This window comes from Cannabis sativa, chromosome 6 (assembly GCF_029168945.1).
Source record: "Cannabis sativa cultivar Pink pepper isolate KNU-18-1 chromosome 6, ASM2916894v1, whole genome shotgun sequence".
NCBI classification, from domain to species: Eukaryota; Viridiplantae; Streptophyta; class Magnoliopsida; order Rosales; family Cannabaceae; genus Cannabis; species Cannabis sativa.
The window spans coordinates 3324164-3347275 of record NC_083606.1 but is presented as its reverse complement, the minus strand read 5'-3'; the positions used below and the strand labels follow the sequence as shown (position 1 = coordinate 3347275).

The window sequence follows — 23112 nt, the reverse complement described above, 5'->3', positions numbered from 1 at the left end:
TATATACACAAATTATATACACACATATTCAATAAAATATAAAAATACATATATATACTATATATTGAGCTTTAAAGTTTTACCAAATAACCGCCAACCGACGAGCAATTCCGTAAAAAATTCAAGCACTATACACATACAACACAACAATATTACTATTAAAATTAAAAAAATCCAAAAAATAATTTACAAAAACCAAAAATAAAACAAAGTACATTATAAAAATGAATAGAAACTATATTTATACCTTAAAGGAGGTTGAGATTCAATGTTTTCTCAATAAAAAATGGTGGTCGGAGTTATACCCACTATTTTTGTATAGGTTCGGATGACAGTTAAATAGGGAAAAAAAATTAAAACTTTTTGGGTGTATAGGATTAAGTATCGAAAATAGAAGATTTTGCAACAAAAATGGGCTCAAATGGTTGAGAAATGGGGAGAAATGGGTGGCGGAGGCGGTGGTCGGCGAGGGTTTTTCGTCTCTGCTAGGTACTAGTTCTTTGGCTTTGGCTGGGTTTGTTCGAGTGAGGAAGAAAGCTGAGGGAGGGTTTGTTTTATAACCCTATGGCGTCGGTTCCTTTATAGGAACCGACGGCATAGGGTACACGTGTCAGCAAATCGTGTACCCTATGCCGTCGGTTCCTATAAAGGAACCGACGCCATAGGGCTGAGCCTAAAAAAAACATTATTTCCCAACCGCCTCTAAATTAATGTAATTTTATACCTACGGTTTTTATCAAAAAACTGCCTCTAAATGTCAATTTCTAAAAAAAAAAAAAAAAGGTATTTTCACACCCTTTAGCTTCCTTTTTTATAACTGGGGGTGAAAAAATAGCCTCTAAAGGCCAACATTGTAGTAGTGAAATTTTATGGGTTTCTAGATTATCATCTTTTTTTCATCGTCGGAGTAGTTGTCGGTGTCGAAAAAGTCTTCGTAGTTGCTGCCGGTAGGGGTGTTCATCAAACCGCTCAAACCGTTCAAACCGTCCGCACCGCACCATACTGCAAAAAAAAATGTGGTTTGAAATTCTTTGCGGTGCGGTCGCGGTTTGAATTTTTTCTAAACCGCACGGTGCGGTGAGGTTTGCGGTTTTGAATTGTTAATATGCGGTTCAAACCGCACCGCATTGCATATTATAAAAATACTAATTTTTATATTTATTTAGGTTCAATATGTGAAGGCCCAACCTAAGGCCACTAATTTTTTTTTTTGTTGAAAAAATAATTATTGTATTGTTGAAACTTGAAACTTTTTTTTCATATTTATTTTCAAGTCTTATGGTATTTTTGACAAGTGTTGCTCAAACTTTGTTGTATTTGTGATAATTTATCTAGTGATAGTCCAAACCGTAAAAACTGCATAAAACGCACCGCACCACACCATTTTTTGCGATGCGATTTTTTAGTTTCGCAGTGCGGGTGCAGTTTGGGAAATTAAAAAAATACATGTGCAGGTTGGTTTGAAAAAAAAGTCAAAAACCACACCACCCGCATCGCGAACACCCCTAGTTGCCGACACTGGAAAACAAAATTGGCATTGTCGCCAGAAAAATCATCGGAAAAATTACTAAGAAACCGTTTTCTTGATGAAGAAATCAGTTTCTTGATGAAGGAACCAGTTTCTTGGTATTTTTCCGGCGACAATACCAATTCCGATGACTTTTTAGAGTTTGCTGTCCGTGTCGAAAAAAGTTGACAGAGTAGCTGCTGGTGTCGGAAAAATCGTCAGAGTTGCTGACGGCATCGAAAAAGTCATTTGAATTGGTATTGTCGCTGGAAAAATCATCAAGAAACTGAATTGGCATCTGAATTGGTAACTTTTCTAGTAATTTTTTGAAGAAACCAGTTTCTTGATGATTTTTCCAATGACAATGCCAATTCTGATGACTTTTCTGGCGCTATCAACAACTCTTGTGACTTTTCTGACACCGGAAGCTACTCTGACGATTTTTCCAGCGCCGGTAACAAACTTCGGTAATTTTTTCGATACCAATAACAAATAAAACTGCCTAAATAAATAAAAATATTAAACATGGGCTTTAAAAACCTAATTTACATATATATGGCACATCAAATACCATAAAATATCTAAACATAAAAAAATGCTATATAAATTAGTCAAACTTAAAAATACCATATTTAAGTAAACAACTTTTAAAATCCTATAGAATATAATTTTCTTTTTTGTTATATGATAATGTATATTATTATTATTATTGAAATATTATATGAATTTTTGAAAATTTATAAATAATTTATAGCATTAAAAATTTGAATGGATTGCTTTTATTGAAATATTAAAATATAAATTAAAAGACCTGTAAAAAATAGAGTCAGCCCACCGTGTTGTTATTGATAAAGTAATATTTATTTAATTTTTTTAAGAAAAAAAATTGGCTATAAAGAAATTTACTAATATCATGTGTACAATTTTTTTTCTTAATTCTTATTGGCCCATTTAACATCCTTATGCCATGAGGTAAATTGAAGGGGACGTATAGTAGATATCCCCTCTATATATATAAATATATAAATATATATATATTTATATAACTTATATATTTATATATATACTAGCAAAAAATTAAGTGTGAGGCACCGTATACTAAATTGTATGATAGTTTTTTTCTATATTAGTTGAAAGTGATACAATTAAAAATTAAAGAAAAAATATTATTAGTTATTAGGTGAGATTATTATTATGTGTATCTAAATATTATAGTTTATAATGTTGTCAATTAAAAGTGAATAGCGAATGCAATATATTAGTGTTTAAGAAAGCTTGATGATTTAAATATGTTCTTAAGTTAATCCAAAAATAAATTAAAAATTGATGTTCCAATACTTAAAAAAACATTACTTAAATGGGTGTAAGATAAAAAGAAAATTAAAAATCAAACTCTAAATTATTGATAATTGAAGATAGCATTTGCCTAAAAATTGTAGATAAGAAAACTAATGATAGTCATTGGTGGATTTCAATCTTCATTTGCTTCGATAGAGACAATAGTGTAATTTTTGTATTTTGCACTTTTCATTCTAGTCGGGTCCGCATATATCTGGATTGTCTATTTTTTCGTTGATAAATTGAATATGGTAGTGTCGATAAAGCGGCGGTGTTCCTGCAAACCGTGATGTATTTTCATTTAAGATAATTAGACATGGTGTGAATAGCTTATTTAATTAAAAAAATCAACTTATGAAAGGCATGTAAAACTATTTTATTTTTTTTTAATTACACCTCTGCAGTATATTTCATTAGTTGGGCAGCAGTACACGAAAATATTTTTTCCACAATATCTGCGAACATGACAGCAGATACGCTCTTTATATTGTCAACAAATTCAACATATGCTATAGCACTGGAAAATGCATAATAAGATTGTTGGTATCTTTTCTTATTTTAACTTAATTTCAATAACATCATATGTCTTTTGTAATATACCGTGGTGTAGGAAATCCTTCCTGGCCGCATGTTGGCTTGTCACATATAATTTTTTCATTGCGATTGTATAAATCTATTTTTTTATAATATGCGTCACATGACATGTAATAAAAACTGTGGACAGTATCAGTTATTTTCATTGCCGCCTCAATCCAAAAATATTTTTTCTACATCCAAATCAAATTGTGTTAATAATAGTAAGATATTGAAATAAAAGTTTTATAAAGTAAATATTGTAGTAGTCTTTACCTCATTCAGTTACAGATTTTTTGTCAACTCTGAAATTTGGATGTTCGTCACTATTTCGCTAATATATTTAATTGTGCTTCTAATTTATAAGCAGTGATCAAAAACAGTGTTGTAATGTACTCACTGAATTTTTTTATTTTTATTTTTTTTTTGCATCTAATGCCTCATGTTTAATTATGATAAGTTTTGGTGGGTTTTAGTAAATATTTTTCTTTTTTTGGTTTGCATTAATAGCTAAAGATTGAGAAATTAATGAGATTGGCATTCCTTTTTGTCGCAATATGTGCTAAAATATAATTTTTTCTTTTAATGAGTGTTTTTATAGAAAAATAGTAATTCTAAAAGAGAAGAGGAGAAAAATCGTAGATGTACAACCATCGAACCGGAGTTAGTTTTAGTTTCCATCTGTGGACGAAAACAATAACCTACACCTACCAATACCAAAGAAAGGTGGAATATCAGTTGTTGACTGTGGATATTTTCTTCAAATCTTCCAAACCGTTCGATCTCATACCTCTTTTCTATATGCCATAATTCTGAGTAACAAGGAAAAAAGAGAAGAAAAAAAATTGATAAAAATGATTTTTAAAATTTTGTGCGAATTGAGTGAGTTTTTTTCACAATAAAAATAAAGCAGTTTTTTTTTTTTCAATTTATTTGAAAGAGGAAGAAAAGATGGTAACAGTTTTTTTTTTTTAAATTTAATGAAATTTATTTTATGTATTTTATTATATCTATTCTGTATAAAGTGTCCCTATATAATTGAATTCTTGGTTTATGAGAAATTCATGGGTGACTTTTTATTTATATTTAATAAAATAATAAACTAAAATAAAAATTAAACAAATCCCATTTATATTGGGTGACTTTTTTTTAAAAAAAAAAATTATATTAAAAAACACGTTAATTTCAAACAAATTGAAATTAAACTCTTTACCAATCCAAATAATTGATATAATTAATAGTAATTATATTGAGAATTTTTATTTTTTTTTGCGTACAAATCCAAATATAGTGATATGCACTTATATATATACTAGATTAACCGTTAAGTGCAAATGCACGTATATTTGATTTTATTTTTAAGTTATGTATTTTGATTTTTAAAATAAAAAGTAAATTAAATTTAAATATTATCTAAAGTTTTAAGAAATACTCACAGTGACATAGAATGTGTCACACATCAAAATAAACTTAACTTGAAATGATGTGGTGATTTCAGAAGTTTAAAATCATACTACAACTTACTGATAATTTCTTCTCATTTTTGTAACAAATCTTAATCGTGGCAGCTTTCAAATGTAGATAGGTTACATTGATAACAAAGAGTGAAAAATAATATTTCCAATTTCTCTTGTCACTCAAAATTTGTAAACCATTTCTGTATAACCAAGTTCTTTAAGTATGCCAGAAACCTGCAAGAAAAAAAAAAGATCAATGAACTCGTAAAAGTGTAATATCAATAACTTTTGTGTGATAAACAGACATAACAACCACCACTCAAACGCAAGAAGCATAAATATGGTCATTATACCTCTCTTTCTAACCAGTCTTGCCACATACCTGCACAAGTAAGAAAAGTATCTATGCATACATGATATACATGTATTTTTTATGTATAATAAATATTTATCTTCAAACTTGTACATTTATATAAAAAGTTGCATCAGAAGGAAGGGAAATGAATTTAAAAATGAACCGCTACATACAATTCTTACTACTAAAGGAATTCAAATATGTTTTACGTGTCAAGGTGCTTGTAAATTCAATTACAAGTTCAATCATAAACTTATTACATACAAATGTGCAAAGTATCCTACATAATGAATAATTCTAATCAAACCAGCACTGAATCGGGAAAAAGCAACTGTCTTATAGTGTATTGATGTGATCAATGCATGATCAAACACCTCGCAAACAACACAATACAAAGAACTCGATTAAGAACAGAACTATACAACTGAAAATTAAACAATGCAACTGTGAAATAAAACCAGTAAACCAGTTGCAGAAAAACCAGTAACAAGAACTTGAATTTGGCAATAATGGATAATCAATTTTAACAGTAAAAGAATTAAAGAAGAGAGATCAAACACAATGGATTTACGAGGTTCGAACAAGTGATTGTTGATCACTTGCCTACTCCTCGGCCAGAACAGCCCCTAAGGCCTTTTTCTTTATTGATGCTAGATGAGAGAAAATACAAGTTGTTTACAAGGTGTTTTCACTAACACATACACTCAAGAAGCCATGCTTCAATAACAACTCATCTCACACAAAATTTTCTCTCTATGAAACACTGAACTAGCTCTCTCTAAGTTACCAAAAGCATCATCCTTCAAAGTTGCAGCAGATGGCTATTTATAGCCTTATCCCACAAGGCTCGATCCTAACTGTCATAACAGACAGTTAGGTAAAACCGTTATGTTTAGTTGAGTAGGATTTAGAATTAGGTGATGTGTCATTCTTCTATTAGTGACCAACACAACAATTATCCCCCTTGGTCATTAATAGAAAGAAAGATTCGATGATGCTTAGGGACTGAACTGGTCTTGAATCCTCACTCAGCAATTGAGAATGTTTAGCAAGTCTAGGCAAAGCCTAAACTTGGCTAAACTGACATACTTTGTCATCATATCAGCAGGGTTCTCCTTTGTTCCAATTTTCTTCACATTAATCTCCTTTTCAGCAATGATATCTCTCATGAAATGCAGCTTGATATCTATGTGTTTTGATCTTTCATGGAACATGGGGTTTTTCATCAAATGCAGTGCACTTTGGTTGTCACAGTGCACTGTTATGCTTTCAGATTTGAACCCCAGTTCATGTGTGAATCCTTTTAGCCAAATTGCTTCCTTAATGGCTTCAGTAGCAGCCATGTATTCTGCTTCAGTTGAAGACAAAGCCACAACCTTCTGCAAATTCGATTTCCAACTGATGCATCCACCTAGAACAGTGAAAGCATAACCAGTTATAGACCTTCTTGTGTCTATACTTCCTGCATAATCAGAGTCAACATATCCATTTACTTCAATTCCCTCTTGAAACTTGTTATCATAGACAAGACCAATGTCCATAGACCCTTTTAGGTATCTGAGTATCCATTTTATTGCAGACCAATGTTCCTTTCCAGGGTCTGCTATGAATCTACTAACCATGCTGAGTGCATAGGCTAGATCAGGTCTAGTGCACACCATTTAGTACATTAAACTTCCAACACAAGATGCATGGGGCATAGAATCCATGTACATCTTGTCCTCCTCTGTTTTTGGTGACTGATTTTGAGTCAGTTTGAAATGCTAAGCCAGAGGAGTGCTAACAGATTTAGCCTCATTCATACAGAACTTGTCTATCAGTTTCTGAATGTAACTCTTTTGAGATAGTGAAAGTCTTTCAGGTCTGGTTCTTTTGATGTCAATCCCAAGTATTCTCTTGGCTTCACCAAGGTCCTTCATTTCGAATTCATCACTTAGATTTTGCTTCAGCTTGTCAATGGCCTGTCTTTTCTCACCAATTATCAGTATGTCATCCACATACAACAGTAACCAGATTGGTTCATTGTTGTAATAGACACATGGATCATAGTTGCTTCTGGTAAACCCAATGCTCATCATGAATTCATGAAATCTCAAGTTCCATTGCCTTGGAGCTTGCTTGAGACCATAAAGAGATTTCTGTAGAAGACAAACCTGATTTGGTTTGTTACTTTTGAATCCATCTGGTTCTTCCATGTATATTTGTTCTTCAAGTTTCCCATGTAAGAATGCTGTCTTCACATCCATTTGGTCCATTTCTAGGTTAAACTTGGCTACTTTGGTCATCATTATCCTTATTGATGTTTGTCTGACCACAGGAGAGAATATGTCATTGAAATCAATGCCCTCTCTTTTATTGAAGCCCTTTGCAACTAACCTAGCCTTAAATCTGATTTCTTCACCTGGTAGTCCTTCCTTTTCTCTAAAAATCCACTTGCAGCCTATCAATTTCTGCCCTGGTGGTCTTGTTACAGTTTTCCAGGTCTTGTTCTTGAGTAGAGAACTCATTTCTTCATTGATTGCAGCAAGCCATTTCCTTTTATTTCTTGAGTTGATAGCTTCCAGGTATGAACTAGGAGTAGTAGTATCAATTTCTTCTGCTGATGCAAGAGCAAAAGCTGTGCAATCAGCAAAGCCAAATCTTTCTAGTGGCTTGATTTGTCTTCTTTCTCTGTCTCTAACCAGTAGGTATCCTTCTGAATCATCTGGTAGGTTCTCTTCCTCAGTTGCATGCTCTTCAGTCTCTGAATGTGAATGCTCTTGTGTATCCACCTGATCTGTAGTGTCTGCATTTTCCCTGATGCTTTGAATCTCTAAACCTGCCATGTCTCTGTCAGTTTGCTTGTGATTTGCAGCACCAGTTTTCATGGCCATTTCATGGTCTTTGAAAACTACATCCCTGCTGATAATGCATTTTCTGTGGCCATCTTCTAAACACCACAGTTTGTATCCTTTTACCCCTTCAGGGTAACCAAGGAACAAACACTTGAGAGCCCTTGGTTCTAGTTTGTCTTGTCTTGTATGTGCAAAAGTTGTACAACCAAATACTTTGAGATGGTCAACAGCTGGAACATGTCCAGTCCAGGCTTCTTGAGGTATTTTGAACTTTAGGGCTGTGGATGGACACCTATTAATTAGATAGCATGCAGTTTTCAATGCTTCTCCCCAAAAATTTCTTGTCAAGTGCAGCACCCTTTAGCATGCACCTTACTCTTTCCAATAGAGTTCTATTCATCCTTTCAGCAAGTCCATTTTGTTGTGGATTCTTCACAACAGTTTTGTGTCTATCAATTCCTTCTAATTGACAGAACCTATTGAACTCATCAGAACAGAACTCAAGTCCATTATCTGTTCTTAGTTTCTTTATTTTACTTCCAGTTTGGTTTTCAATGAGCCTTTTCCATGTGACAAAGGTATTAAAGGCCTCATTCTTAGTTTTGAGTAAGAAAACCCACACTTTTCTGGTATAGTCATCAACTATACTCATGAAATAACTTGCACCTCCTAGTGTTTGAGTTCTTGAAGCCCCCCAGAGATCAGAGTGTATGTAGTCTAGTTTGCCTTTTGTTGTGTGTTTTCCAGGTGAGAATTTTAACTTGCAACATTTGCCATACACACAGTCATCACAGAATTCCAGCTTTTCACCAAGTTTTCCCTTGAGAATACCTTGCTTTTCCAATTCACTCATGCCTCTTTCACTCACATGACCTAATCTTAGATGCCATAACCTAGTGCTTTCCATGTCAGGCCCTTTAACTACCATGTCATTTTCACCAGTGATTGTCTTTCCCTTGAGATAATAAATCCCATTCTTAAGTTCCCCTTTCATGACAACTAAAGATCCTTTCATGATTTTGAAAGAACTATCAATCTTTATGGTATGACCCTTCTCAATCAATTCACCAATGGAAAGTAAATTTCTTTTTAAATCTGGTACATACTTGACTTCCTGTATGCTTCTCACTTGATCATCATGTAGTTTCAATCTCACTGTTCCAATTCCAGCAACCTTGCATGCTTTGTTGTCACCTAACAAGACTGATCCACCATCTAATTTCTTGAAAGTGGTGAACAGATCTCTTCTTGGTGTCATGTGGAATGAACACCCTGAGTCAAGTATCCATGAATCACCTGATTCTTGGCTAGATACAACCAAGACATCAGCTGACTCATATCCATCAGTTGCCACACCAGCATCTCCTCTATCTTTACTCTTGTCTCTTTGAAGTTTAGCTTTGAGAGCCCTGCATTCATCCCTGAAATGGCCCTCTTTCTTACAGTAGTAGCATTGTTTCCCTGCCTTTGAGTTAGGTTTTGACTTGTGTGATTGACTTGAACCCCTGTACTGTTTGTTTTTGTGATTGGATTTGTGAAATCCACCTTTGTTTTCTCTGGTTTCTGATCTACCTCTGACAAACAAACCTTCACCATAGCCATTTGACTTGTCTTCATTTCTTTTCTGAATTTCCTTGGAATTTAGTGCAGATTTTACTTCTACCATGGACAGAGATCCTTTTCCATAAAGAATTGTGTCCACAAAATGTTCATAACTCTTTGGTATTGTGCTGAGCAACAATATTCCTTGATCTTCATCTTCTATCTTGACACCAATGTTACTTAGGTCCAAGATTATTCGATTGAACTCATCAAGATGCTTCCTTAAATCCTTTGATTCATCCATTCTCATAGTATACAGTTTCTTCTTCAGGTAGAGCTTGTTGGCCAGTGATTTCTTCAAGTAAATCGATGCCAACCTTTCCCATAACCCCACTGCAGTGTCCTCATTTGACACTTCTCTGAGAACTTCATCTCCCAGACTCAACAGAATGGCACTGTGTGCCTTGTTCTGAATTTCCTTAAGTTTCTTCTTGTCATCTCCTAGAGCAGCAAGCTCATCTCTATCAATTGCCTCTCAGATTCCTTGATGTACCAGAAATGCCTTCATTTTAATTCTCCATAGACCAAAGTCGTTTGTCCCATTGAACTTGTCAACTTCAAACCTGGCAGAAGTCATAGCAGATCAGTTCTTGGTTCTTTTCTTGAAGTTCTTGATGTCTTTGTTTCAGTTCTTTGATGATCCCTTTCGACTGAGCTCTGATACCATTTGATGTGATCAATGCATGATCAAACACCTCGCAAACAACACAATACAAAGAACTCGATTAAGAACAGAACTATACAACTGAAAATTAAACAATGCAACTGTGAAATAAAACCAGTAAACCAGTTGCAGAAAAAACCAGTAACAAGAACTTGAATTTGGCAATAATGGATTATTGCCAAATTCAAGTTCTTGTTACTGGTTTTTTCTGCAACTGGTTTACCGGTTTTATTTCACAGTTGCATTGTTTAATTTTCAGTTGTATAGTTCTGTTCTTAATCGAGTTCTTTGTATTGTGTTGTTTGGGAGGTGTTTGATCATGCATTGATCACATCATGTATAAAAGTATGTTGAATATAGATTTGATCTATACAAAAACTTTTCAAAGTAACACTTACAAGAATGAGAGTCTTCACCAAGACTCCTTTGAGATAAAACTTTTGCCCACGTTCCAATTTTCTACTGGACTATCAACTGTATAGAATACATGAGATTTTTGCATGCCTTCGAAGCAAAGAAAGCCAAATTTACATGAGACAAATATCATCTTGAATGTGTTCAGTAGTAGTGTTTATATACTGATAAATAGGTTTTACTTTTAGGTTTGGGTGGTTGTTTACCTCTAGAGTAAGCAACAATATCAGAACTATTGTTAAGACTGATTTTAGGAAAGCAAGTTTTAGTATCATCTTTTATTCATACACATCACAACACACCAATGTATTGGGTGAGCTAGCTATCAATGTGAACTTGTATGTAACATAGCTTGAATGTTGCAATAATAAGCAAAATTTGTTTTACCTGACACTTGGAAATGATATGGGCAATAATAGGCAAAATTCTCCACCTAGCAGTGATAAAGAAATATTAATAATTATAATGCAGAAAAACAATGACAGCTGGAAAAATCTCTTTAACTAAATCCCCAAACAAACCGTACTCATATCTAAACAGTGTAATACCAAAGTGAGCTTGTCACAAAAGGAATAATGTAAGAAGTAAAAATAAATGCATTAGAAATAGGAGAGCCATAGAAACACAATATATAGTACCGTTAAGAGTTAACCATGGACCCTGAGGCTGAGCAGAGACCAAAGATAGCACCAAGCTGAGGAGAAGATAAAGGGAGAGTAGAATGTGTGCTGTACATTGTTGGATAATAGATCTTTCGAAAGAAGTACTTGACCTCACTTCTTTGACCCTCAACAATAGGAATTTGAATGTGTTACATGGTTGATATTGTCATGCCACAAACAATAGGCATGTGTTTGATTCAAATAACAATTTATCAGTGGCCATTTGGTTGGTTCATAATAATTATGTTATTTGAACCAGTAATTATCACAAATGTGAAATGATCAATTAAAAACCATATAATTAGGCTCTATTAACTCAAATTTCTAATAATCAGAGGATAATTAAATTTCTATCAAGCGGAGGATAACATTTTAAGTTTGTCCCCACCCCATCCAATATAATTTTTTTGCAAAAATAAAGTAGATGATTCATATGTTCAATGGAATATCAAATGTCAGAACAACTAAAAATAAGCAGTAGAATCTTAAAAGCTCCTTGATCTAATTGATGTAAATAAGTCCTCCAAGAACTCTTATATAGATCATGTGGCCAGTGCATAAAGTAGTTATACCTATTTTGTTGTACTACAATTGCAAGTGCATTTGAAGCTTCCCCGTCCTTTTCAACTAAGACAACATACAATCATTTAATTATATACTTTTACATATAAATTTAAATAGGTAGAGTAATTATAAAAGGCAATAAAGAAAAGGAAAACAATATTTACCTTGTATTCTTCAAGATTTCCAGTAACTTTTCTATTTATCTATTTTCCCTTCTTTTAAATCACTGATATATAAAAGAGTTATTCCATGGGAGATAAATATTAAACTTGTATATGAAATGAGAAATGGATTGAAACAAACCTTTCTTTCTTATGCTTTATCTCACATCTCGCCTTGCTTGGATGAACTCCCTGTTGAAATCAAAATATAAACCTCAACATTTAAAGAATAAACATCCGGCGATTGAAACTTCCGCACTCAGTGACTGAAATCGCAAATTTCAATTGGAAAGTAGCGATTGAAAACCCAAATTGTTCTTTATACCTTTCCTCCAATCGTTTTTTATCTCCATCCGACTACTGAAATCTAGATTGGAAAACATTGTTTTTTATATTCTATCGCAGATCAATGAAATATATTTTAGGGATTGCTATAATTGTCATCGCGAAAGGTTTGGCTACAGGAGAAGAGCAATTCATATTTTTTTTTAAGATTAAATCATTAAAGAAAATCGAAGCAAACCTTCAAGTGAACAGCAGCTTTGTCCTTGTCAGTGGAAACTCCAGTTGATTCAACAACAAAGTCGGCACCGGTCTCGCCCCATGGGATTTCTTCTGGGTTCCTTCATATACAAAACCAAAAAGATTAGCCACTCAAAATTCAAAACACCAGCATCCATTGAAAAATTACACACAAACACGATAGATCTGTAAGGAAATTAGATCAGTACCTGACACCGAAAACAGTGATGGGGCATATAAATTGCATTCAGTGAGAGAGAGATTTCAAAAAAAAAAACAGAGAGAGCATCGCGATAATGAGAAATTGCATATAAAATTTGAGCTTCAAGGCATTCAGTGATGTCTCAGAGACAATAGCATAGAAAATTAGGTCACCAGAGACAATGTTGTTGTTTTGGTTCAAAACAAATTCACAAATGAGTTAAGAAAAAATGGTGAAGAGAGACCAAGATGACTGGAATCAAAACTACATTTCCGTGTCACAAACTCAATCAACGATTGACGAATCCTAACCGATCAAACTTGTACATTGTCAGCAATGGAAGGAAATTCCGAACAAACATTGACGAATTGCTGGAGCAAAACCTTGAATTTTGGCTGAGATTCAGCAGCTTCTTCCATCAAATCCTGAAATTTGACATTGAAATCAACGATTTAAAATCAAAGATATCCAAATTAGATGAGAAAAAAATGAAGACTCTAATGATACTAACACTCTTCAAAACCTACTCAAATCTGATGCTCGTCCATTGTACAAACACCTCAGAGAGATTCAGACCGAACTCATAGTCTGGTTAGAGAAGAGCGGTCCGCTGAAGGAGGAACTTCAGGGACGATTCTCATCATTCTGTGAAATTCAAGAGGAGATAACTACGCGCTGAAAGCAATTACAATTTTTTAGGAAATTAGGTTTAGTATCGTTTTAATTTTAATATTTTTTTGGAGCTAACGTTGATGTTAAAGTGTATCGTTAGATTTAACAGAATAAAAAAAGAATATTCTATTAAACCAAGAATTGTCGTTAAAAAGTGTGTCTATATAACAGAATTCTTGATTTATGAGAAATTCATGGGTGATTTTTTATTTATATTAAAAATAAAATGATTTATGAGAAATTCATGGGTCACTTTTTATTTATATTAAAAATAAAATGATTTATGAGAAATTCATGGGTCATTTTTTATTTATATATAATAAAATAAATCTCATTAAATCCAAAAAAATACGATTGACTTTTTGCTGTGGTACATCTACGATTTTCCTCTTCTTCTTCTCTTCTTCTCTTCTAGAATTACCATTTAAGATAATGTTTGGTCAACGTTTTTCATATTGTACATGTAATTGTAAACGAATAGGACAGGAGTGGAATATGCATTATTTTCAAACGGTAGGATATTTCACAACTGATAGGGCCCTCACCTAATAATTATTTTAAAAATAATAAATAATTTGACTTTTGAAATTTTCGACATTACTAATTTTACATTTTAATTTAGCTTTTCAATGTTTTTCGATTTTCCTATAAAAACACTCATTAAAAGAAAAAATTATATTTTAGCACATACATTATAATTAAGAAGCCATAAAATTTATAATTTCGTCTTCTTTTAAATGAAAATAAAAGCAACTTAAAGTATTATTATAATCATGCTGCTTTGTATATGCTGCGACAAAAATGAATGCCAATCTTATTAATTTCTCTATGATCTAGCTATTAATGCAAACCAGAAAAAGAAAAACATTTACTAAAACCCACCAAAACTTATCATAATTAACTTGAGGCATTAGATGCAAAAAAAAAAAACAAATCAGAGAGTACATTACAGCACTATTTTTTATCACGTGCTCATAAATTAGAAGCACAATTAAATATATTAGCGAAATAGTGACTAACATCCAAATTTCAGAGTTGACGAAAAATATACAACTGAATGAGGTAAAGACTACTATAATATTTACTTTATAAAACTTTTATTTCAATATCTTACTATTATTAACACCATTTGATTTGGATGTAGAAAAAATATTTTTGGATTGAGGCGGCAATAAAAATAGCTGATACTGTCCAGAGTTTTTATTACATATCATGTGACGCATGTCATAAAAAAATAGATTTATACATTCGCAATGAAAAAATTATATGTGACAAGCCAACATACGGTCAGGAAGGATTTCCTACACCATGGTATATTACAAAAAACATATGATGTTATTGAAATTAAGTTAAAATAAATAAATAAAAAAAGATACTAACAATTTTATTATGCATTTTTCAGTGCCATAACATATGTTGAACTTGATGATAATACAAAGAGCCTATCTGCTGTCATGTTCACAGATATTGTGGAAAAAATATTTTCGTGTATTGCTGCCCAACTAATGAAATATACTACAGAGGCGTTGTTTTAAAAAAAATAATATAGTTTTACATGCCTTTCATAATGTTGATTTTTTTAATTAAATACGCTATGCGCACCATGTCTAATCATTTTAAATGAAAATACATCACGATTTGTAGGAACACCGCTGCTTTGTCGACACTACCAAATTCAATTTATCAACGAAAAAATGGACAATCCAGATATATGCGCATCCGACTAGAATGAAAAGTGCAAAATACAAAAATTACACTATTGTCTCTATCGAAGCAAATGAAGATTGAAATCCACCAATGACTATCATTAGTTTTCTTATTTACAATTTTTAGACAAATGTTATCTTCAATTATCAATAATTTAGAGATTGATTTTTAATTTTCTTGTTATCTTACTCCCATTTAAGTAATGTTTCTTTAAGTATTGGAACATCAATTTAATTTATTTTTGGATTAACTTTAGAACATATTTAAATCATCAAGCTTTCTTAAACACTAATATATTGCATTCGGTATTCACTTTTAGTTGACAACATTATAAACTATAATATTTAGATACACATAATAATAATCTCACCTAATAACTAATAATAATTTTTCTTTAATTTTTAATTATATCACTTTCAACTAACATAAAAAAAAAACTAGCATAAAATTTAGTATACGTGCCTCGCACGTAGCTTTTTGCTAGTATAAAGATATATATATATATATATATATATATATATATATGAGAGTTACGTGGCTTTAATTTTATATAAGTTCTAGTGGTTTTTGCTTAAGAATTCAGTAGCTAAGCAACGGCAACAACAATGGTAGATAGATTTATTTAAGTTTTTCATATTTGTAAAGATTATAAATTTAAATTTTTAATTTTGTTGATTTGAGATTTTGAATTGTTCTGATTTATTTGTTTATGAATTTATTGAAATACTTTAATATTTATTTGTTCTGATTTTGAATTGTTCTAATTTATTCATAATTGAATATTTATATTTATATAAACATATTCATTTTTAAATAGAGTAATTCATAAAAAAAAAATAGCATAAATACACAAATAAACTAAAAAAATTATCAAGTCTATGGTGGCTAAAATTTTTGCAGAAACTATATATTTGTCGACCTAATTCATCCTATATGCTATTGTGGAACTCCATAGCAGATATGGCTAGTAACAAAAAACATACTCAAAATAGCTCTTGTCAAAAATGTCAGGGGTGCCGGTCCATGATCCATGATATCCACTGTTATACACATAGCACTGCCCCTGCAAATTAGTTAATGAATATTTTATCATTATTATCAACGAGATAGTACGAAATGAAGCTTTGAAATAACCAAACAAATCCAAAATACCAAAGTGTGGCCACAACTCCACAAATCCAAAACTCCATAAATACGAAAACAAACATATAAACACAAATTTATAATAGCGCAATAACCCTTGGTGCAGGCAGGGAGACGGCCTTCTGGTGGCGGCTCAGGCTTGTCCTGTGTTCAACAGCATCACAAAGGAATTATGTAAATTCATTCTTTCTAGTCACTACTTTCTCTTTCTTTTTCATTCATTCGATTTAACCAACCCTTATGAGATGGGATGATAAAAAAGAGTTTAAAGTCTGGAAAATTCAATCATTGACCTCTCTTCCCGGGTGGAAAGGAATCTCTGGACCACCAGTGATTTCAACAGCAACTACTCCAGCCAACTAATTTCAAACAACACATCATAAATCCTGCATTCACTTTATTCACACGGCGCTAATCAAGTCCAAAATACAAGCAATGTTAAAGCACCTGGTACAAATCAGCATATGAGATCACTCGAAATTGCTTTTTTATGTCTCCCAAGCATTGAACAGCGTCAGTAAGACCAATGTTGGCATCGTGATTCTGCTCCGCTTCAAGTCGCATTGTACCAAATGGGCCCCCAGTTCTTGTGATAACATCAAAAGTTGCAGCCGAGTTCCATCTGCAACAGACAACCCAAATAACAGTATCACTTTCTCCGTCCTCTGACTCTGATACACACTAATTAATGATAATAGATTAAAACACAATATGAAAACATACGCAAGCCTCAGCATAAGAGGAGCAAGCTTTTTCGCATAGATGACACCCATGAGCTTCTTTCTGGCCTTGCAAATGGCAGTTATGTAATCATCGCTGACTATTGGGTATCTCTTTGACATATCTCTGTTTTTAGGGAAGAGATATAACAGGATATAATAACCCAAACCCAAAGGAACAAACTATATTTTCAATTTATCTAAGATAGCAATGTGTATAAACACCTGATTTTCTTTTAATACAACAATCAAGTGATCAACAATATAATTAGTAACAAAACACGTAAACTACATTACTTCGGATCCCAACATTTATTTCTTCATAGTATTACCATATACATTATCATTAATTTTCCCGTTGAACATACATTCATTCATCTAGAACATGACTTGACCTGACCCCTTATTTACTGAAAATATATGCATATATTCATCACATTGAATCTTCGATCGCAATGAATTTTTGGTGTTTGTGTATTATTTACGGTGATTGGTGCTGAGCGTAGAGAATCTATCGATCCTGATAAAAGTACCTCAAATTAGAGGTTCAGATTTGAAGATTTTTTTAGCTACTTAAAGCTAACCCATACATGATTTTCTTCCATTATAAGGAAGCAAAACATATTCAACGAAAAATTAATAAACATTAAATGCCTTACGAGTATGAAATTGAATCATAGTTCAATACATGTAAGAGAGAGTGATGGAGAGGGATACTTGGTAACAAAGAGGCGACGGCTACGAGATTTTTGATAAGCTCCAACGTAGAGGTGAATAGGTGACTATATGGCGATGCTGCAGAGAATATGTTTTGAGAGGGGGAGAAATGGTTAAAAAAAAAGATTGTGTTGGTGTAAATTATTTTTTATTATTTGTTTTATAAAAATAGACTTCTTGGAAAAACCTATACCTGAGTCCAAAGCCATTGCTGCGTTTGGTTGATCGTAAACCAAAGCGAGAGAATTAGATTTGATAATTTGGGGATATACGGTTTGTTAGAGAGCTATGTGTCTAACATGATTTTTTTTAAATTTAAAAAAAGATTGTTTAATTTTTTGGGTTTATTTGTTAACGGGAGATCAAACCTACGTTAAATTTAATAAAATATTCTTTTATTTTTAAGGTATATTCTGTTAAACCAAGAAATGTCGTTAGATAGGCACTTTTAATATGTAAAGATATGTAGAAGATGTTGCTGTTATCTAATCTCTTCTTCCCAACATTATTTAATTGAATTTATTTTATATTAATTAATAAATAGGTGGGTCGATTTCAATCTTATTTAATCAATAGATGAGTTGATTCTTAATCAAACAATCGATTATAGGTGGGTTGCACATACTGCTTAGATCTTATTTACATAATATAATTTTTATTTACTATTTTTTTAAATCTGATCTGATGCTTTAATATTTTCTTAACACTATATATGTAATGTATATTGCATATGATCTTCCAGTTCTAAATAGTTAATTTGAAAATAATTGATTAAATATAATGACGATTCAAAGTTAACTAAGAGAAGTCAGTTCAATTTCCTCTCTGGTGATCAAGATGGTGGAATGTCACTTGAATGTTATCATTGTCAAGCAACTCAGTGAGTACATTTGGTGTTTCAAGCAATAATTTTAGCTTCACAGTGTAACTTAATATCTATTTGAGTGTTTTTCTTCTTCAGGGTAATTTTGATTTTGCTTTATTTGTTTTTGTATTTATGTGGAGACATTTATTGTTTGGATTTGATTGTAAATTTTTGTGTTCTTTACATTGTAATATTCTCACATCAATTCATTTGTAAAATCCAGTGAAAGTTTTTATTTGGATTGTTTTTCATGATGAAATGCCTTTTTTAAAATAATAATAATAATAATAATAATAATAATAATAATAATAATAATAATAATAACGTGATCATTTTGCTTACAATTTCTCATTTCAAGAATTACTAATGATAAAATGATTAACTTTGATAAGCTTATGTGCAGGTTATATAAGCAGTAGAGGGAGCACTACAAGAATTACACCCAATAGTGGCTCGGGCATTAGCGGCGGAGCTATTCCGCCACTAATAAGGCCTGTATTAGCGGCGGACCCCCGTTTACGCCGCTATTGGGTGGCTGAAAATTATTTTTTTTCAAAAATTTATTAGCGGCGGGATGTCCGCCGCTATTACTATTAGCGGCGGACCCTGCCGCTAATGAGTGGGCAGGAAAAATCCCGCCCGTTACGTTTGAATTTATTAGCGGCGGGGTATTAGCGGCGGACCCCGCCGCTAATAGTATTTTATTTAAAAAAAAATCATTAATTGCTATTAGCGGCGGGGTCCGCCGCTAATAGCACTATATAAACCCCATCAGACCCAACTTTCCCATTTTTCCCTTCTTCTCTTCAAATCTCTAACCCTAATACCCAACCGCCTCCCTCCTCTCTACAAATCCATTTTTCCATTTTTCCCCATTTTCAACTTCAAGCGTAATCGGCGCCGGAAGTCCCAACCGCCTCCGCCTTCTCTCTGCGATTTTGGTGACCACAATCTCACGGCGCCTTCTCAACACAGGTATTGAATCTACACTTTTCCATTTTTCTATTCGATTTATGGTTTTTATTTGTGTTTGAATTTTTTTTGGGGCTTGTTTGTGATTTATTTTCATCTCAACCATGTATAATGTTCGTGGATGAAACTGCTGAAAAAATTATGGGAAAAACTATTTATTTTTGTGTGAAAAATGTCTAAATTATATCTGTATATATATTGTTTGTTATGGTATGTATATTTTTGATTTATAATCTGTGTATATATTTATATTTACAACAGAATTTTTTTTTGTTTTTGTTTTATATATGTATATATATTGTTCATTTGGGTATATATCTTTATATATTAAAAGTGCCTATCTAATTGCAATTCTTGGTTTAACAGAATATACTTTAAAAATAAAAGAATATTCTGTTAAATTTAACGGAAGATTAACGCTTGAAGTTAACACTTCTATAATCTTATACGACCATCCTTCTCTAACCTTACGAATAGTTGCAAAAGCCCTAACCTAACCGGATCTCTCAGTCCCACTCCCAATCGATTGTTGCCGCTGTCTTTTTTCTCCGGAATGTCGGTGATACCACGACGCTTGTCTGCTTCGAGAATCAGGTTGAAGCTTTGGAGAAGATCGAGTTCCCCAAAGTGAATTGGAATTCGATTACTCCAATCACTGATAAGGGTTCACCTTATGCGAATTTTTGGATGGAGAGGTGGATCATCGTCTCTGTCTCTGATTATGCCTCTGATTCGCTTAGAAAGCTCGTGAAGATCAAGGGATGGCAGGTCTTGACGATTGGGAACTCCAAAACACCGTCAGATTGGAGCCTTAAAGGTGCGATCTTCACCCTTTTTCTCCTCAGCTTTTCTTCTCAATTTCATTCTTTGTCTCTTTTTCTTGCTCAAATCAGAAAGAGGTGTGCATTATTTTATACATATATATTTTTTCCCTTTTTGTGTATCTTGCTTCTAGATTTTGGTTCCTTGTTGACAAAATTGGCCTGAGAATCTCACCCTTGAGTTTGAGAGATGGTGTCAAGGAATAGAAAACGCTGCCCTGCTGTCTGTCATGGTGGTCCTTTGCTAATGCAGAATTCTTAGGTGCCCTGTGCGTCGTCATAAAGAGGTATAAACATATTAGAAAATTCACAATAAATGATTATCAAACTAACATATATATGAAGACAGATGATTTGATAGAATAAAATTGTCATAATTTTCTCAATGAGACTAGATATCCTATGCTGGTTGGATTAATGTGGCTTTTGAATTAATTTTTCTTGCTATGCTCTGTAATAATAATAGAATTATCAAAACTCTTGTAAAAAAGTTATCAAATCCTACTCTATTTCTCAAACATCACTTGAAAATGTTTGGTACTACAGGTTCACTTTATTGAAAACCTTTCTAATGGAATTTCTTCTACATATTTGTTGGATGTTTCACGATATAAATTAGCCATTAACATTTGTTTGATTAGATGGCAGGAATCTTTAAGCCGTTTTGAGCACATTTTTTATCTGGATAAGCAAGGAAAAATGAATTCCAATTTTCTTTATTAATGAAAATTATTTTTCATCATAAATGTTTATTTATTTAGTTTTCTGTATGTTTGTGGAATTTTAGATTCTTGTTGCCACATCAAATCGTGCTCCAGACAACCTATACGAAGGTGGATTACAACAAGATCTTTTTCTACCATTTATTTCCACTCTGAAGGTGTGTAAGTGACTGTAGATTGGTGAGTTGTGTATATGTTTAATCAGCCTTTAACTTTTGGTGCAACTTAGGTTAGAAAAGAGAAATGTGTTAGTTGTTTTATATTCGTGTCAAATTGTTAGCAACAATTTTTGGCGATACTCTTCTACTCCCGTACTTGTGTATGCATCTTTTTCCATGCTTTTATTATTCATTCGATAATTTGGAAAACTATTTTGTTGCAGGAAAGATGCATTGTCCATCAAATTGGTTCCTCTGTAGACTATCGGAAATTGACTTCGGTAGTGATACTAACTGCTTCTATATTTGTTTGCGATATAATTCAATTTTATATAAGTGAGATATATTACTTAACAACTTCATTATGTTTGCCCTTGACGGCAGTCTCAACAAGGTTTCTACTTTGTTGGTAAAGATTTATCTGATTTCCTTAAGCAAAGATTTGAAGAATTAATTGGCAAACACAAGGCTGGTCCAAAAGAGGTGGAAGTAGTAATGGGAAGAACATTACAAGTATTTGCTAACTCATTTTTCAATGGCATTTAACAGCATATCATTTAGTCCTGTATAATATAAATATATATTAATGATTTACTTCAACAGGTTCCACTAGCTGCTGATGGATGTGCTTTATTTACTTTCGAGGAACTTTGCGAGAGACCTCTTAGAGCTGCAGATTATTTTGGATTATTGAGTAAGTTGTATAATTATCAGAGTGGATTTTGACATGCGTAGTATTTTAACTTTAATAATAGAATTTTAATTCACTGAGTTTGCTTCACAACTATTATATAATTAAATGATTGGTTTGATACTTCTTATTTTGATATTCTTAAGGGAGAAATGTTTTTCTTTTTTCATTTTAATATTATTGATTTCTTTTCTGATACATGAAAAATTGGAATTCATTGTGTTTTAAGAAAAGTATTAGATGTGAAAAATTTAGGTTTCAGTTTTCCTTGAAATATTTCATGGAAATATAGTTTAGGCTTTTAAGGAGTCGAATAATGTAGAATCTGCTGGTAATTTTGTAAAACTATAGACACATTTAGGTTGAACTTTCTTTTTCTGTTGAAAAAGGTATGTGTAATGCAATTTTTTTCAGCTGAATTGTAGTTTATTTTTTCCTTGCTAAGGTATTTCACATACACTTTTGCAGGCTATATCTGTGTTGCATCAGGTTGTTTTACGAGCACCAGTTACGCCCGATGCATATCACACACTAGGACTTGCCCATGAAGCATTGGGTGATAAGAAGAGAGCCTTCAGTTTCTACTTGCTTGCTGCACATTTAATGTCCAAAGATTCATCCCCCTAGAAAATGCTTGTTTATTGGTCAATGTAAGGTTTTGTTGTTGTTGATAGTATTCTTTAATATTACCTTTTTTCTTTGTGGTATATTTGTATGTCCATATGATGAGTTCATCCACGCATATGGTGAATGCAAAGGTCAGGGATGCTTTCACTGTGGCATGCCCAGACACTTCAAGAGGGATTGTCCTTAGCTCCGCACAGAGGCACCGAGGGCTCCGGCGATACCCACTCCAGCTAGGGTGTTCGCCATCACTCAGGCTACTGCAAATGCCAGCCCCTCAGTTGTAACAGGTCAGCTTTCTGTTAATAACTCGCTTTACTCAGTACTGTTTGATTCTGGGGCTACACATTCTTATGTGACAGCCAGAGTCTTTAGTAAATTGGATAGACCGTATGATAGATATGAATCAGGGTTTGGAACCCTATTGCCTGGCGGAGAGTTAGTTA

General features: G+C 32.8%; 2 protein-coding genes and 1 long non-coding RNA gene across 42 annotated transcripts; 1 reads left to right on the top strand and 2 right to left on the bottom strand.

Moving 5' to 3' along the window:
- Nucleotides 1-4910: 4910 nt before the first annotated feature.
- Nucleotides 4911-13570, bottom strand: LOC115721989 (glyceraldehyde-3-phosphate dehydrogenase, cytosolic-like). Of its 39 annotated transcripts, none has more exons than XR_009688213.1 (8): nt 13367-13564; nt 12655-13280; nt 12274-12323; nt 12135-12196; nt 11979-12033; nt 11132-11177; nt 10729-10834; nt 4911-5278 (listed from the first exon to the last, which is right to left on the bottom strand). XR_009688213.1 is itself a non-coding variant. In XM_061116879.1 (4 exons), the coding sequence occupies exons 2-4, from the start codon at nt 13214-13216 to the stop codon at nt 12234-12236; spliced, it is 231 nt and encodes a 76-aa protein (XP_060972862.1). In that variant the 5' UTR covers nt 13217-13280; nt 13367-13570; the 3' UTR covers nt 11686-12233. The 39 variants fall into 39 exon arrangements, 6 of the variants coding, with proteins under 6 accessions (XP_060972862.1, XP_060972864.1, XP_060972863.1 ...); XR_009688215.1 differs by having other exon boundaries at nt 10729-10804; XR_009688200.1 differs by having other exon boundaries at nt 4911-5109; nt 5229-5257; nt 11132-12323; ... (1 more) ...; nt 13176-13280; nt 13367-13566.
- Nucleotides 13571-16198: 2628 nt separating this feature from the next.
- Nucleotides 16199-17219, bottom strand: LOC115696324 (L-ascorbate peroxidase 2, cytosolic-like). The gene is made up of 5 exons (XM_061117880.1): nt 17101-17219; nt 16825-16999; nt 16671-16736; nt 16387-16521; nt 16199-16297 (listed from the first exon to the last, which is right to left on the bottom strand). Exons 1-5 carry the CDS (start codon nt 17217-17219, stop codon nt 16199-16201), a joined length of 594 nt encoding a protein of 197 aa, XP_060973863.1.
- A 2948-nt stretch (nt 17220-20167) lies between these two features.
- On the top strand, nt 20168-22790 carry LOC133039039 (uncharacterized). 2 transcript variants are annotated; one of them, XR_009688580.1, is made up of 7 exons: nt 20168-20467; nt 20606-20758; nt 21259-21351; nt 21576-21632; nt 21736-21864; nt 21955-22045; nt 22511-22790. It is a non-coding gene; the product is annotated as an uncharacterized LOC133039039 (long non-coding RNA). The 2 variants fall into 2 exon arrangements; XR_009688581.1 differs by having other exon boundaries at nt 21259-21373; nt 22511-22784.
- The last annotated feature ends 322 nt before the right edge of the window (nt 22791-23112 follow it).